The 16,066-nt window shown below is 39.1% G+C and overlaps 1 protein-coding gene across 2 annotated transcripts in view; it reads right to left on the bottom strand.

The window, feature by feature from the left end:
* Nucleotides 1-16,038, bottom strand: part of LOC140936642 (uncharacterized) — a 28,644-nt gene extending 12,606 nt beyond the window's left edge. Inside the window, exons 1-6 of one of the 2 annotated variants that reach the window (XM_073386135.1) lie at nucleotides 15,949-16,038; nucleotides 13,105-13,260; nucleotides 7,875-10,397; nucleotides 6,140-6,492; nucleotides 4,741-4,899; nucleotides 2,274-2,310 (exon numbers count right to left, since the gene is read on the bottom strand). In XM_073386135.1, coding sequence (XP_073242236.1) covers nucleotides 2,274-2,310; nucleotides 4,741-4,899; nucleotides 6,140-6,492; nucleotides 7,875-10,397; nucleotides 13,105-13,260; nucleotides 15,949-16,036 — 3,316 coding nt within the window. In that variant the 5' untranslated portion in view covers nucleotides 16,037-16,038. The remainder of the gene's footprint in view (nucleotides 1-2,273; nucleotides 2,311-4,740; nucleotides 4,900-6,139; nucleotides 6,493-7,874; nucleotides 10,398-13,104; nucleotides 13,261-15,948) is intronic. The other variant, XM_073386136.1, reaches the window with a different exon arrangement.
* Between the last annotated feature and the right edge of the window lie 28 nt (nucleotides 16,039-16,066).

Here is a 16,066-nt window from a genome sequence, read left to right as displayed (position 1 = left end):
GCAACCGACGGTATAACCAAAAGTGTGACATAAGCCCTTCATCAACCGATCGTCTATTAGTCTGGGTAACTTTAAAATGGAAATAATACTGTTTTGCAATGTATGAATTTTAGTCTCTTTATATACTGGTAGTTTACTTAACTATTTGTGTGTGTTTCTCTGTTTTCTTTGTTCTTGTGTCCCTGACCTAAACATTTAAACATCTTTTCTTTCAAGTGGCTGCCTGGCATTTTTAACTCTTAGGTTATTTCGGGCAGCCAGCGCCCCTATCATCGTCTGTACTATTGTTATAAAATGTTATTTCTTGTATATTATGGGGTGAAATAAAGTGTTGTTGTTGTTGTCTACCCTATCCTTGATCAAAATAAGGAGCCAATCGAGGTCACATGCTAAATTACAAATTTACTATGGCAACGCTTCTTAAATGTCAGTGCCGAGATGGCGTCCAGCTTTAAAGATGTTACGAACAAAGATGTCACGGCACGCTGCAGAAAACCTAAACACACAAAAGAGGAAAACTCAAAAAGCAAAAAGGATAAACTTTTACGATAATGCCGAAAACTGTGAACCTTACATATACAACTATTTTGCGAGGTTGTCGGAAAAAATGTGCCCGCGACAATCCCGAAAGGTAATATGGGATATGCTCAATACACTGTTCCTGACACTGTAGCTGTCGAAACTACTTTTGTTGCTTTCCTTTAGCACTCGAAAACATACGTCCATGTTCTCTCCTGCCATGCTTCCAAATTTCTTTGAAGAACAGCAAACTCGAAGCGACCCACAATGCCTTTCAGGATTGTCGCGTGCACTTTCTTTTACTCGAAACAGCTGTATGCCTTAAACTTTTTAGTGCGTGGTGTTTTCGATAGAATGAAAGAGGCAAAACTCAAGATTGTGAGTGTAATTTGTCACCTATGGTATTAATAGGTACACATATGCCATACTCGTAAAATTGGATTTCACTCGTCGCCATTTGATAAAACACATTATAAACTTTTTTTAACCTCACAGTGTGCTGTTGGTGGTTGCCATATGTTTGTTTTTGTCCCACAAAGTGTTACGAAACCAAGACGACCGATCTATTATTTCTGTGAGTAGCCGTCGATTATATGACGACTGAACCAACCTCATTCCCAGGGTTCTCTCCTAGACGGGAAGAAGAGAACCCTGGGAGAAAGATTGCGATTGAGACGGCAATATTCGCCGGTCGCCGGAGATTCCAGATAACCCTGATAGAATGCAACTTCCGTCTCGTACTAGAATCGGTGTATTACAACGTCCAATGTCAATTTTACGCAAACGAGCAAATGGGATTTTTTAAAGAAGCAAATCAGAAGCCTGAGAAATTAAAAAGCAGCGAATAAGCTTATTCGAAGAAACATTAAACGCCCTCATTACTTCGCCTCTCAGATCTTTAACCACAGGGCCCTCACACAGTGTGTGTGTGTGTAACCGACTGTTATTTTACAGTAAATGTACTGGATTTACCGTTCGCTTCACCTATAACGATATATCGCTAACAATGTTTAATAAACGTTAAATTACTTTACCTGTGCTATATCGTCGTCCTTTTGCCTCAAAAGCGGTTCTTTAGCGATTTTGAGTTTGCCTTTGACTGTTCCAATATCCAGTACATTTACAATAAAATAACAATCGATTACACACACACATTTATTGTGTGGGCTCCCTGTGCTTTAACCAGCGCTACAAGAAAAAACCGATCGCTGCTGTGTATTAATTAGAAGAGTGTCCGCAGACAATTACGACGTCGACCGCACAAATTTCAGCTCGACACGAAACTGCTCTCTGGGAGTTCGCGGATTTAGCCAAAGCTTGTCGAAACGCAGACGTAATTTAGCCTGGTTTTTAAAACTGGACAAAACAGCCAAAAGTGAACTGAAAAGCCGCCGTGAAAGCATTTAGTTCAAAATTAACACAAAATTGGCAATTTAGGGTGTCGCTCGAGATATCATCGTATTCTTCTTTAAGAAGCTCACATAACAAACGATTCTAACGCTCGCGAACTAAGTAGCGCTCGTAAAAGAAATAAGAACTTATTAAATTCTTTTAATTTCGCAAAAACAATGCTATATTTTCGCGCTTTTTCTATATAAATAAAAACAAAAAACTCTAGAAAAAATACAAGAACGTTCTGACTTCGCTTACACATTAATTTAGCCCACAAGGGTTTTTGTTATGCGAATGTCTGAGCGCAGAACAAAACTTCTTTGAAAGAATAAACAAAAATTTAATTCAACGATTACTCGTACCTGGATTTTTCTCTCGGGCCTTGGCGGCGGCAGCAGCCTAGAAAAAAAAGAAATGTTAGTTCTGTAAATTAATGTTAAGGGTTTTGATCTTTTAAAAATTAGAATGACATCAGTGAGAATTGTAGCACCGAAAGTAAATATCACACTCATATATTATAAACAACAAACTGAACGAAAAAACATACAAAATCATGCAAGTCGTCAAGAATACAAGTTTGATGAAGATACATTAAGTGTTCGGTGAAAAATGTCAGAAAAAAGGACGCTAATGGTGAATTAGAAGTTCAAATAACCATGGTCAACTGCCCCATAATTAAAACAAATAAAAGTATCGCAGTTGAAAATTTTGGAGATCGAATTTTTCCCCTATTGAAATAAGTCTTTCCTCATTGTTGACAGAGTTAACTCGTATCCATATATTACATCACAGCAGTGGTTTTGGGTGAATTATTTATCTCTGAATTGTACCAATAAAACATATCCCCAGCCAAAATAATTAACCTGTTTCATTTGACCCTTTCATTCCCAAGAGCGCTTAAACCAAAACTTGAGACAAATCAAAAAATTCTTTTCGAAGATTGTGGAAAAAAAAAAGTGTCACGGATGCGAAAGCGCTTCCGAAGAGCTTTCATTTGAATGGTCACGCTGCAGGATTTCATCCACAGACTCCGAATTTACAACTGCATTAGCTGTGTTCGCAATTAACTTGACAGAAAGGTTTGAATATAAAATATGTTACATTCAAACTGAAGATTCGCTTGATTAATAGCTTATTCTGCCAGCACTTATGTAGAAAAAAAGTTCCATTTGCAGGAAAATCTCATTCAGGCGGTAATCGTCCCTTTTTCAAAGAGGTAAACGCTAAAAAGACAGGCAAATATTACAGATGCTAAAAAGAGAACGCGGTTTAAAGATAACTCGCTTGCTTTTAGGAAATAATCGATTAACGTGCATTTTTCGATTTGGTTCGTTAATTCTTTAGGCGACAAAAATCGACCAAGATTACATGATTTATAAAAAATGCAAAATCAGGCCGGGTGTTCCGAGCAACCTGCCCGTTAGAGTAAGAATCTGGCGGCATTTATTTAGACCCCGTCAACACGTATACCAAGACAACGATCAACAAACTCGCAACTTCGTAAACTCGCTCCGGAGCTGGAATACGATGAGGTGTTTCTTTAAGCTGTGAGCAGGCTCTTAGCGTATGGAAACTAATGTCAGGTAGCTAATTAGTTATAGTGGGGTCTTTATTGGTATCACTGTGGCAATACCCAATCAAAACTGAACTAAGATAAAGTTCCGAAAGTAACGAGTTTCGGAGTTAGCAGCCTTTTCCTATCGCTACTTTCGGAGGGTCGCTACTTTCAGGAGGTCGCCACTTACGGGTAGCTAAAACATGTATCGTACGTGGGTCGTACGAGCCATATAATTTCGCGACAATTGTGGAAAGATCCATACTTTTTACTTGGAGAAACTTATTTCATGTTATTGCTTTTTAAATAAATATTCAAAAGAATTGTTTGATTACGGTGTGGGTATTCACAGACGAAAGGAGGACTTTTTGAAAAAAAAAAAGATAAAACGTACCCATTGAAACTTTATCGCTACTTTCGAAGGGTCGCTACTTTCGGAGGGTCGTTACTTCAGGAACTTAACGGTAAGTCGCGTCTATGTCGAAAAAAGACAAAATGGCGGACGGATCTCCCAGAAGGCACTACGTGCCCCATTCCCCCGCAGTGGGACCAATTTTTGAGGGGAGGGGATGGATCGTTTCCTGGTAAAAAAAAAACATTCTTGCGTGGAATTGATACTACTTTACCTACACCGAAAAATAGAGAAAAAATTCATAACGCAGTAAGCCTGTGGAAACTTCTTGCCTAAAGCCACCCTCTCGCTCCCACAATTTTTGATAAAAACAAGCGCACTTCACTCATCTTCGGCTTACTGTACACGTTCAAATCGACCATTTACCAACTTACTATCGAATACTGATCGTTTCGCGAATTTTGTAACTGTAAAATACGCTACCGCTTAGTGTCCTAATTATGTATTGTTTATATAACTGGCCTGTATCTGCGTTAGCTCTAAGCAGCAAAAGGTGTCAATAAACAAGTCATTAATTCATTAGTTAAATGAAAGTTGAGAGGACATCATGACTATGATTAAAGTAGAGTTGACGAATCTACGCGAGTACGAGTCAAGTGTATTCAAAATGGATCAATGAATACGAGCGCAAAGAAGGGCAAAACCGTCAGTGAAGAGTGTATGAAATTTACGGCTAAAATAGGAAAGAGAAACAGGTCGCAAACCAATTTTTTTTTGGACGGACTTCAACGTCGAGTGCTCTTTCAATGAACTAACAAGCATAGAAGCTTAATCTGCTGATATAAAAGCGAAAACGTCTGAATGCCTGTTGAGCTGTAAAGCATCGTAGATTGGAGTAACGCAAGGGCAGAAAAAGACTTACAGGATCATCGAGAGACGGTCCAGGCAAGCGGAAAGATTGCAGCGGCAACTGAAGAGGTAAAGTGCGCGGACCATCATCTAGCTGCGGCGGTTGTTGATGCTGCTGCTGTCTGTGAGTCACTGCCTGTTTACAGTTCTTCACGTACTCGTCCCACGACATCTTACAATTTATAGCAGAGAAAGCGGATACGAAACCAGATAAAGTGAAGGAAGAAAAAGAACAATATCAACGCTAAGCTAAGCAAGGGAAAGCTGAACAGTAAAGAGCGCGCTTGCTTCCAAGAATTGACGAGTTATGGGAGTTTTTTTGTTAGCACAAGAGCCGATTGTGTGAAGTGTTAGGGGAAGCAAACTCGACTAACAAACACGAATTATCTCAATCAGCAAGCATCTTAGATTAGAAGCAAAGCTGGAAGTAACCTCAAGTTAAAAAATTTAACTATAAATATACGTTATTAACCATACGTGAGGTCAAGTTAGCTGGATATTGGCCAAGTTCATTTTTGCCTACATGTATCTATGGACCGAGACGAAGTCAATAAAAACGCGAAAAAAAGAGCTTTAATCTAAAAAATACGCCAGTTTTTAGAACGCACAGGGGTATCAAAAAAGTTTATTTTGGAAATTGGAAATGTCTTTAAGGCTATGTCACTTCACTCGTGTGAAGATTTCGTCCACAAATTCAAAAATACTGTTACGTGTCCCGAAGATTTATAGAGCAGACCTGGCTTTTAGGCGAAACATCGCTGACCAGAGTATGCTCGCCAATTTTTATTTCGAAAGTCGAGTATTAAAAATCGTGGAGAGTAAAGACAACGATCAACAGAGTGAACGCAAGACTGAGAGAACGAAGTGCCTAGTAAGGGAGGCGGAGGGAGGAAATACACTCGCCCCCTCCCCTGTCTCCGTAGACTAGCACATCACATCTTATTGACCCGAGCAAAATGAAGCGCTCGTGCGCCACCCAGAAGACGCCCGCGCTGAAGGCTACCTAAGGCCAAGTTCAAACGTCGAACCTTTCATGTACCTAATCTAATCCGTTCAATTAAGTACATGAAAAGATCGTTGTTTGAACAATTAAGTCCGACTAATACCTAATTTGGGTCGACCCATGAATTACGTTCGAGTGACCCACATGGAAATTTCGATTGTGAAGCGACTTAGTTTCAAACGTCGAACTCTTCACGTGCCGAACCAAACACATTGAAAAATACAATTTATTTTAACTGGTACATGGTAAAAATGAATTGAGTCTGAGTAATTAAGTTCAACGTCTGAATCAACCGTCGAACTTGTAACATTTGGGTCGACCCAAACAAGTATATGTTCGGTACAAGAAAAGTTTGACGTTTGGACTGGGTCTAACACTCCTGTGAATGAGTTCAGAGGTGTTAACTCACCTTCTCTGCCGCGCAGTACTCACAAGTCTCCTCGTGATCTGACTCACTCTCTCCACCGCCCACATCTTTATGATCAATGTTTCTTGCGGCTAAACCCACTGCAAAAGTGCCACCTCTTTTTGACCCAACAGCTCTGTTTGTTCTCTCGTCGTCATCTGAAGAGGAGCCAGAGTATCGGAGTTGAAGTGAGCGTCGCTTATCTTTGCGCTGTGAGCTGTATGGAGCCCTGTCTGGGATAGCCTCGCTCAGAGGCCGAGACTGATGCCTCCTGGCCTCTTTGCTACTTATGAACCCAACATCCGGGAGATCAGCTAGATCCTCTTCTCTTTTGTAACGGCTTTTGTGACCTGAAACTTAAAACGCAATTTAGAGTTTTATGAAGAACTTCAGATTATGGTCGAAGGTCGCATTGCTACTGCAGTAGTAAAATGGCTGTAATGTGTGCTGTTATAATAAATTCGTCTCTTGGCCCCAGTTGTTCAAAAGATGGATAGTGCTATTCACTGGATAAATCACTATTCATTAGATAACGCCATTTCTAACTCTAATACCGGTACTTATCCGCTGGATTTAGTGCCGATTTATCCGGGGTGAAGCTCTATCCAGACTTTGAACAACGGGCGCTTGGAGACAACTACGGCTATTCATCACTGCTTTTTATAGGTGCCAATTTTCTTTTCATATGGACAATTTTTGACAATTTTTTAATACACTTAAAACAGTTTTCCAACTTCCTAGTCAATCTACTTATCTCCGATTTCAACAAACAACACTTTTACTTATAATCTGGCTGATAAGAAATGAGGCCAATTTGAAGCTTCGTTCTCATAGCAAATCCACCTGCGACCTAGCCGCTGATACCACCTAGGATACTGTTCCGATATGAGAACAGAGCCAAAGAGCCAAAGAGAAGAGAAGTAAGTGTTAATGTTAGCTTAGGGGAGGGGTAGGTGGGCAGTTTCCCAGAAACCTAAATTAACACTTACTTCTCACTTACTTCTCACTTAGGGCAAACTGATGACTTAGGGGAGGGGTAGGTGGGCAGTTTCCTAGGAACCTAAATTGATCCACAGACTTAAAGTGCCATCACCTAAAATTTTTTATTTTCTTATCGGAAACTATACCTTATTAAAATAACTTCTGCGAAAAAAATTTTGCGGTTGAACAAAACTCGATTTTTTAACCAATTTTTGAAGTCTACATTTTTGCGGTACACCCGCGACGATGGTCACGCAAACTAGCAGGCTCACATATGACGTCATGTGACGTAAATTAAGGAACTCGCCTTCATCAGCTGTACACAAGAAAGATCAATTACAAGTAAGGATTGAATCACAATGTCTTCGCAAGAAGAAAGTTTTTCTGGAACAGAAAAACCTACCAGAACTGTTAATGTTTTCCTGTCGATAAAGTCACGTGTTCCTTAAAGTACGTCATATAACGTCATACTCCGAGAGAAGACTAAGACGAATGGTGTGCCAAAATGGCGGCAAATTTGAACGCTTTTAAAAAAATTCAAAAAAAATCGTCTTTGGTTCAAATCGCAAAATTTTTTCGCAGAAGTTATTTTAATAAAGTGTAGTTTCAGATAAGAAAATATAAAATTTTAGGTTATAGGCACTTTAACCAGAAGTTTAGTTTCGTCTGTGGTGTCGGCTATGGATCGGTGGCGCATGAGAAGTGGTCATTAAACACCAGGAACATTTTCCTCAGCATTACTACCGTAGTTACTTACAGACTTTTCTGCCAGCCAAGCTTCCTGATTCATATTCCTTAAGTAAGGATGCCTTTTGTGCTATGAGCTTATGAATTTCATCATCTCTACACAGCCACACGTGTTTGCTTCTATCGTGGGCGTGGTGATGCCCATGAGCAGGGCCTCCGTGTCTGTGAGTGTCACGTTCTTTTGCTCCTCGCTCACGTTGAGCAGACTGGGATAAAAGCTTTTCTTGTGAACTAGACAGATGTCCATTGCTTGTGGGTCTAACTCGAGACTTCGTCTTTGCCTCCGGCACACTTTTCTCGAGAACACCGCTGTGTCTTTTATTCTCGAAATTACGGTCATCTTCGTGTCTTGCTTGATTAACAACAGCCTTAGGAGCAGTTCGTTTAGGTTTGGATTGTCTTAATTCGCTACTGTCACCGGCCTTAGCTCTTTCCTTGTCAGCTTTCAAAACAGCTGCATTTGATTTCTTTTGCTTTGCAACTGATGCCGTAGAGCTTGTTTTCTGTGTTCTTTGCCTTGCTGAAGAATCTGACACTGTATCGCTATCGCTTGTTCGTGGCTTCCTTGATTCTGTTCGCTTTTGCTCAACAACAGAGTCTGTTTCTTTCTTGTGCGATTGCAAATCCTTTGCCAACTCTGTACTTGCTCTTTTCTTTTTCTTTTCCTTTGCTGGTAAAGCTGTTTGAGTTCTCTGCTGATCAATATCACCAGTTGGAAGCGAAGAAGATGATGCAGATTTCGCCTTAACAGGTTTTACCGCAGCTTTCATTTCCGAAGATTGCACTTCGGACATTGTCGAATTTTGTTTGCCATCTTTTCTTTGCTTTCCAGTCTTACGTTTTTCCGTTTTGTCCAAGCTGACATCCTCAACCGCTTTAGACTTGGCTTTCAAAGGTTTAGCAGTACTATCGATAGGTTTAGAATTTGCTAAATGTTTTGACGTATTTTCAACTTCGTCTTTAACACTTGTCTTTCCCAATTTCACAGGCTCGGGTTTAGGCGGGCTATCTTTTGTTGCTCTCCTGGCGGAGCCAGGAGCATTTTTAACTTGCCGCGCAGGTGCATTTCTTGAGGAATCCTTTCCCGGTTTCTTCTCTTCTACAACTTGGAAGTTTTTCGCATTCAAGCCTTTACTGGGCTTTTCTTTTTTCTTTGGTTCGGTTTCCACAACTTTTTTCTGCTCTGCTTCACTCTTAAGGGTGTCCAAGAAGGATTTTTTAAGTTTATCAACCTCTAAGCCCTCTTTGTCAACCTTAGAGGTAGTCTTTGAGCTTTTCTTTTTGGGAAGATCAAAGTCCTCCACGTCCCATTCCAACTCATTGTCCTCTTCATCGGCAACAAACTCTGGAGGTTCATCGCTATCCGAAACCTCTTCAACTGTTGGGTTCGCATGTCTACTAGTAACCGTGCGCCCCTTCTCAACAGGTGCACCACTGACAGCATCCTTTCTACCATTCGCATCCTCTTTGTCATCATAATCATCGCCCTGTGAATTCTTACCGGAAAGTACAGCAGTGCCAATCTCAGCATTTGCCGCCGGCACGATATCTTCTTCTTCCACTGTAGTCTGAATAGGTTCGTTATCACTCTTCGCCTCCTCCTCCTCCTCTTCGTCCTCCACCTCCTCTTCACTGGATTGCTGCTGCCCTGGAATCTGCCCCTCGGCAACTTCTGCTGGTGGATCATCAGCCTGGCCAGTTTCATCCGAGTCGTCTACCTCATGAGTAACAGCTTCAATGGGGCTTGGCTTTGCTTGAGTATCGTCTTTTTCATCCTCCTCCACCTCCTCAGCATCGCTGTTACCTTGTTCATCGACACCATCTTCACCACTGGCATCAATACGTTCCTCAGTTTCATCCTCCTCCTCATCATCATCATCGCTATTCCTATTATCATGCTCAGTGTTGTCAACTTCATCATCGTCATCACGTCTCTCTTCGTCATCATTATTATCTAGTTCCTTGTCTTCGTCATCATTATCAACATCTTCCAGAGGCGAATCGAGCACGTGATTTTCTGTAGCCTCGACAGTGGCATTTTCAACACTTTCTGCACCGGAATTACCTGCTTCAACCTCTTCTCCTTCATCATCGTCCTCGCTATCAAGAGGAGGAGGCGCTTCCTTGACGCCTCCCTCACTGTCACTCTCACTCTCAGAGCCCTCAGAACTTTTGACAAATCTCCTTTCACTGTCCACAGGAACTCTCCCTAAATCCAGTTCCTCCCTGCTCCCAGAGTCAGGAGGAGAAATTGGCAGTTCATCACCCGTGTTCTCTGCATTGTCATCACTGTCTAAAGGCGGCGGCCCATCGACACTGTCGTTATCTTCTTCATCATCACTATTTAACGGTGGAGGGCCGTTATTTCCATCATCATCATCATCATCACTGTTTGTTTCACTTGAGGAGGCTGGGTTGTCATACTGAACCTGTTCTTTAGTATGGGCAACTATCTCAGTGTCACTGCTCTCTGATATGGCATCACCTTCTTGAATGTCGATAAAACCAGTGCCCCTTGATGGCTCGAACATGTCTGCAGAAAGGTTAAGACAAGGTGAGTTGTGATGTGAAAAGTGGACAAACGACTTAGATACCAAATAGGTGAAAACTAGGACTGTGATCATGTTGTAAAACACAAAACAGACTTTTTTTTTCTTTTTCTTTTCCAGATACACTATCCACACTATCCACTAAAATACTCTTGGCGAGCTGGGTCATACAAGGTAAATTTTTGGTTTTGTTCTCCCTCATTCAAGCGTAGTTCTGAGCTATTTAAGTGGGTGGAGTTGTCTGTTAATGGGTTCCCATCAAAATACAGAACAGTGCACCTTTCTTTGCTCCAGCGATTAACAGGGTAGGAAGGGTCCATTTTTATTTCTTTATTTTTTTCAATAAAAAAGTCAAAGATAGAAATGTGATGGTGAGTTTTGAGCCTTGCGAATAAATGAGAAAGATGAGTTTTCCGGCAGTCGGTGACACAGGCGCCTCGGAAGAATAAAGGCGAGTATTCCCATGGGAGTCAAACCTAATGACCTTCTGGTAACTAGTCCAGATGCTCTACCACTGAGCCACAGGAGATGTGTGGGAACCTAGTTTAGTGGCCTACATGCATGACACCTACTTTTAAAAAACCTAACCCAAGGCCTACATGTACAACTGAAAGAAAGAAAACAATTGTACAGCCATTCTATTCTAGTCTATACAAATTACTTTTGACTGCTGTAAATCTGGGAATAACCACATATTCATTAGTCTGTCCATTTGCACTTTCTAAAAATACAAATAGCTCTTATCAGGGCTGTCAATTAGGGCAAGAGGCTGGCTATTATGATCATGTCCTCCGGAAACTTTTGTAGGAAATAAAAGGAACTTCCTACATGTTCATTTCCCCAAAAAGAAGTATGTTTCAGATATACCTATGCAAATCTTAGTGACAGCCCTGCCAGGATACATGCATCAATGGTTTCTCTTTCATCCCAGATATTTTTACTTTTTCCTTTAATGATTTGAAAAGATCTCATTAAGGAATTGCTACCAATCAAACCAGTTCCTTAACTTATTTCAAATACTTCCTTTTTAAAGTGCCTGTGAGAATATATAATGGGAAGACTACAAAAAACTGACCTATAGTTTCAATTTCAAAATTAGAATGCACAGTTACGGATCATCAAATTTAAGATATCAATTAAATAATGAATGCAGTTTTATGCTCACCTATACAAGATAGTGAATAGTCTTCACAGGAACAATAATATCTAGAAGCTATTACTTGACTTAATAACAATTCACAATTCATTACTGATGGTAATTGTTCACTAGCCAGTCAAACTCTTAGGTCAATAACTGTTGTTCTTTTTTTATCTCCTCTTCTTTAAACAGACTGTTCCTGTGTAAATTTTTAAGTCTTAAATTCACTAACAACTGACAGCTTTGATATTGACTGCTTTATTCTTGTAAACAGTGATACTGATTGAGAAATGGTTAATGGATTAAGAACCTCATCAAAAACATAACTAGTATGGTCAAGAGTCAAGCAATATCTGGTTCAACAATACACATTTTTAGCATATCTCATGACACAAAAATCTTTCAAAACATGAAGAATCACTCAGTACATACATTGTATGGTGATAATGGAAGCAGCAGATAAAGTATTGTTTTATAAGCCCTTGCTATAACTAGAGTGTCTACTCTAGGTGATTACTTTTAAAAATGATCAACCAAGTCCTTTGATGGATACTGTTCACTTACATAAAATTTATTCCTACTCAGTATCTTTTGTTTATAGGTTATGATCAACTCTTTTTATTTTGACAATAAATTGGTGATATGTAGCTAGCAGGCTGATTCTATACTTTTGAAGTCACCATGACACACAAAGAACATAAAAACTGTCTAACTCAGAGCAGTTAAATCTAAAGTTGAAATATTTTGTTTGTCAAACTTCACGTTCAAGAGATTTGAATGAAATAATTTCACTCTACCCCTGAAACTGAGTCTTAGCAGATATACAGTGTAAAGTACACATTATTTTAATAGGGAGTTTAAGCAATGATGACAACAACAGTGGCAAAAACGTCTCTTAGAAAGTGACTTATGTGTTTCAAAATTTGTCACTGTTGCTCTATGTTGTTGTTGCTCAATTCACAAATGTTGGTGAATTTTTCTGGAGTTGAATTCTAAAAGACTACATCTAAGTTTAAAAAAAGGAAGAGAAAATACCTGTCTTGTGTTCATGTTCTCCACATGAAACTAGGCAGTTTCACGACGTGGTTGTGCAACGATGGCAAAGAAGATGTACAAAAAAGCATGATGTACATGCAAAATTGTTGTTTTGCTAATCTAGACCTATTCCTTTTTTGCCATTCTGGTTGCTGTCATCATTGTTGTTGCTTAAGCTCCCTAATATAGCAGACAGTCAACCTTCTGTTGCTTTCTAGAGTTAGGATAGAACTTGGGGTCTTCAATGGGAACCATTTAAGCACATCCAACTGTCACTAAAAGTACCTCTGAGCAGTTTAGTGGAAACACCACTTTTAAAAGTTGTGTTTTTTAAAGTGTTCACTTTACCCTAGCATAGTAACCTGTACCGGTGTTTTACGTGCATCATATTTATCGAAGAGGGGACAGATAATGAAATCTAATGGTTGCCTTAGCAGTCTTCATAAAAACTTTTATAGGAAGCCACACCATTTCTAAAAATAATTCTTGCTCCAAAGGAGCCATGAGAATTCAATTACCTGAGTACTCCATGACTAGTTCCTTATCATCTGATGACATATTCACAGGCACACCATTGAAAGCTGGCTCAGTAGTTGCTCCTGTGACCAAAACAGGATGCCCAGGTTTACTCACGACTCTCTTCTTTGTACTTTTTTCTTCTACAACATTTTTTCCTGCAACAGCAAATGTAGCTTTCATCTCCCATGTCTATCATTTCTATACAATTTCACATGCACAACACTTTTTCGGCATTATAGTTAGCTCTGCTTCAGAGGCCCCATACACAGATAAAGCATAAGTAATATTAGGTAGAACTATGGAAGAGAATAATGGTCTACTTCTGCTTCAAGGCTACATCCTTCTTTTCGGAGGCATCTGATGACATACAAGCATACAAGCATTTATTACATAACTTTTCTTTAAGGTGAGTGCTGAATTCGCAGTTCGGCTGAAATATGAGACCTAGAATGGTTAATGTACTAGTCTGTGGTATGCCTAAAATACTATTGTAGGCCTCGGCAGAATGTCATTTTATATACATAATAAGCTCTTTACATTTTGTAGAATTCGAATTCATTTTATTTTGGCCTGGCCACCGTACAAACTGATTTATTAAGTCTGCAGAGTGATCTATATCATCATATACCGGAGCAATAATCGTACAGTCATCAGCATATTTAAAACCAAGTGTCTCGTTCCCTAATTTAATCTCCAGATCGTTAAGAAATATATTGAACAAATAAGGTCCTGAAACACTACCCTGGGTTAGTGTATGCTCAGGGAAAGCTCTAAAGTGACTCCTTAAACTATTTTTGGAAGAATAGTTATTAACAGATTGAATAACAAGTTTTGAAATCACCTTCTCTCAATGATGACCTCACATTAATTTAGCCTGGTGGGTAAAATTCTATGAAGGAGGCATAGAATGTCCAAGTTTAAAATGCAATGGAACTTTGCAGCACAAAAATGATAAAAATATATACAACATGGACTTTTTTTCAAAAAGGTTTTAAATGCCATGCCATTTTTTCCCCCAAAATAAAACGTTTTTTGCTCAAAATTGTAAGCTTATTCAGTGCTCAATCTTCCTCCTGTGGTGTGCTATCAAGCAGGACATGTTCCCTAAAAGTCTTCCAGGAAAAAAAAAAGTTGGCCCATCTTTTTCTCTGTGTAGCAACAGACAACAGGAATTGGTTTCAATGCCTAAATATACTCTCATATAACAAAACTGAACCATTAGTTCTGGAATTCAATTGATGCAAAAGACATTTTAGCTTTTTACAAAGATAGGAAATAGTGTGATATAGCCCCTGTAAGGAAATCTTTTAGGTCCTCTTTCTTGCTACAACAACTAATCTTTATTATACTCTGATGACTGCTTTGAGCAGCCTGCTTGTAAGGCCATTTCGTTTAGCGTCAAATGTATTTCCTGATTTGGGTCAGTCTGTCGGATTGAAAAAAAAACCTAAAAAAAATCACAAGAAGTCTCACAATAGGAAGCCCTGGTACACCAGGATGACATTAAAAGTTAACATTTACATATTTCACATTACACTATAAAAAATGGTCCCATTTTTTTTCCTGTTTTTCTCTATGCTGCTACTATGCTCATTTTTCAGATTAAAAGAATTATTTCAAGTGAAAAATGGTTTAACTATGTTGTTACTTTTTTTTTTGAAAATGCCAAAAATTTGGGTCGGTCAGACGACAATAAACGGAGAAAAAACAGAGGATGGCCTTAGAGAGGAAACAGAAGTTTAGGAAGTAGATGCTAATAATAATGATAAATGCCACAATATGCTCAATGTTATGTTTGCTAAATCACCAATATATCACCTGTCTAATTAGCAATGTGCTGACAAGAAAGAGTACAGATTTTTCTTTTCCCACTGTTCTAACTTAGACATTTGAAGTACTTCACTCTTTGATTTGAAATTTTCTTTATGTTTTGTTCCTTTTTTGAAGAAAAATAAAAGAACTCTTCATTTTTTCTGACACTGCTGTCCATTATTTTCTCCAGATGCTTCAAGTAATCACTTTATTACGACCAAGCCAGCTGTGTTAATATATGCTTACCTACGACAGAAAGACACTCAAGATAGTTTAATTTTTATCTAAAGATTTTCAAATTTTTATACGAAATCCACCTTCGTAGGCCAACACCAGCATGTATTCAAAAACCTCTTTGGAGAATGTAGCTCACCTTAACAGACATACAATACTTGCAGTCTATGTTACGATCAAAATTATCAAACTTAGTGGAGGTTCTCGAGAAAACGTTCAGGTGTCTAGCCACAAAATGTTTGATTTCCCCGCTTAATCAAATGAAATCTCTCTTCGCGACCAAGAAGCTGTGCATGCAAACGCTAAGTACTTCATTGGTTTTCAATTTTTTTTTCTATCCTGAAAAAAATGACTACCAAAACTATGTCTCCTCTAAGACCGTAGAAAATTCTGATCTTCTTGAATGAAAAAATCAATAGAATTGTAAGAAAGCTATAAGCTAATATTTGAAACTATCGGTAGCCGCTTGCCTTCCGGTATGAATACATGCACGTTGGTTTACAAGATTTCATTCTTATAATTCGTTTAAAAAAATAAACTACTCTACACTAAGCTATGTAATGTCGAAAAGTAGAAGATAAATGACAAACTAATGTTCACCTATGGCCTTAAGGTATCGATCAAAGTTTTTAATTTCCCCCTCTATTTAAATCGAAGGCCCAAAGGGTGTGCGACGGCACCAGCAAATGTAAGCGAGTTAGTAACACACAATGGCGAATTTTTAAGTCAGTAAGATGAGCTTCTAGCCCGAAATGTGACTAGTTAACAAGTAAATAAGCCTAAGAAATGGTCTATACCTCTTCTTTTTCCCTTTGATACTTCTTTCCTCAGATTCTTCTGCGCTAAAAATGATGAATCTTGGCCGTCGGAATCTGCATCCGCCATTTGGAAAATGAAAATGACAGGTTCGCCCCA

Source organism: Porites lutea, chromosome 5 (genome assembly GCF_958299795.1).
Source record: "Porites lutea chromosome 5, jaPorLute2.1, whole genome shotgun sequence".
Taxonomy (NCBI): domain Eukaryota; kingdom Metazoa; phylum Cnidaria; class Anthozoa; order Scleractinia; family Poritidae; genus Porites; species Porites lutea.
The sequence above is the reverse complement of the archived record's forward strand: the minus strand, read 5'-3'. Positions and strand labels throughout refer to the sequence as shown.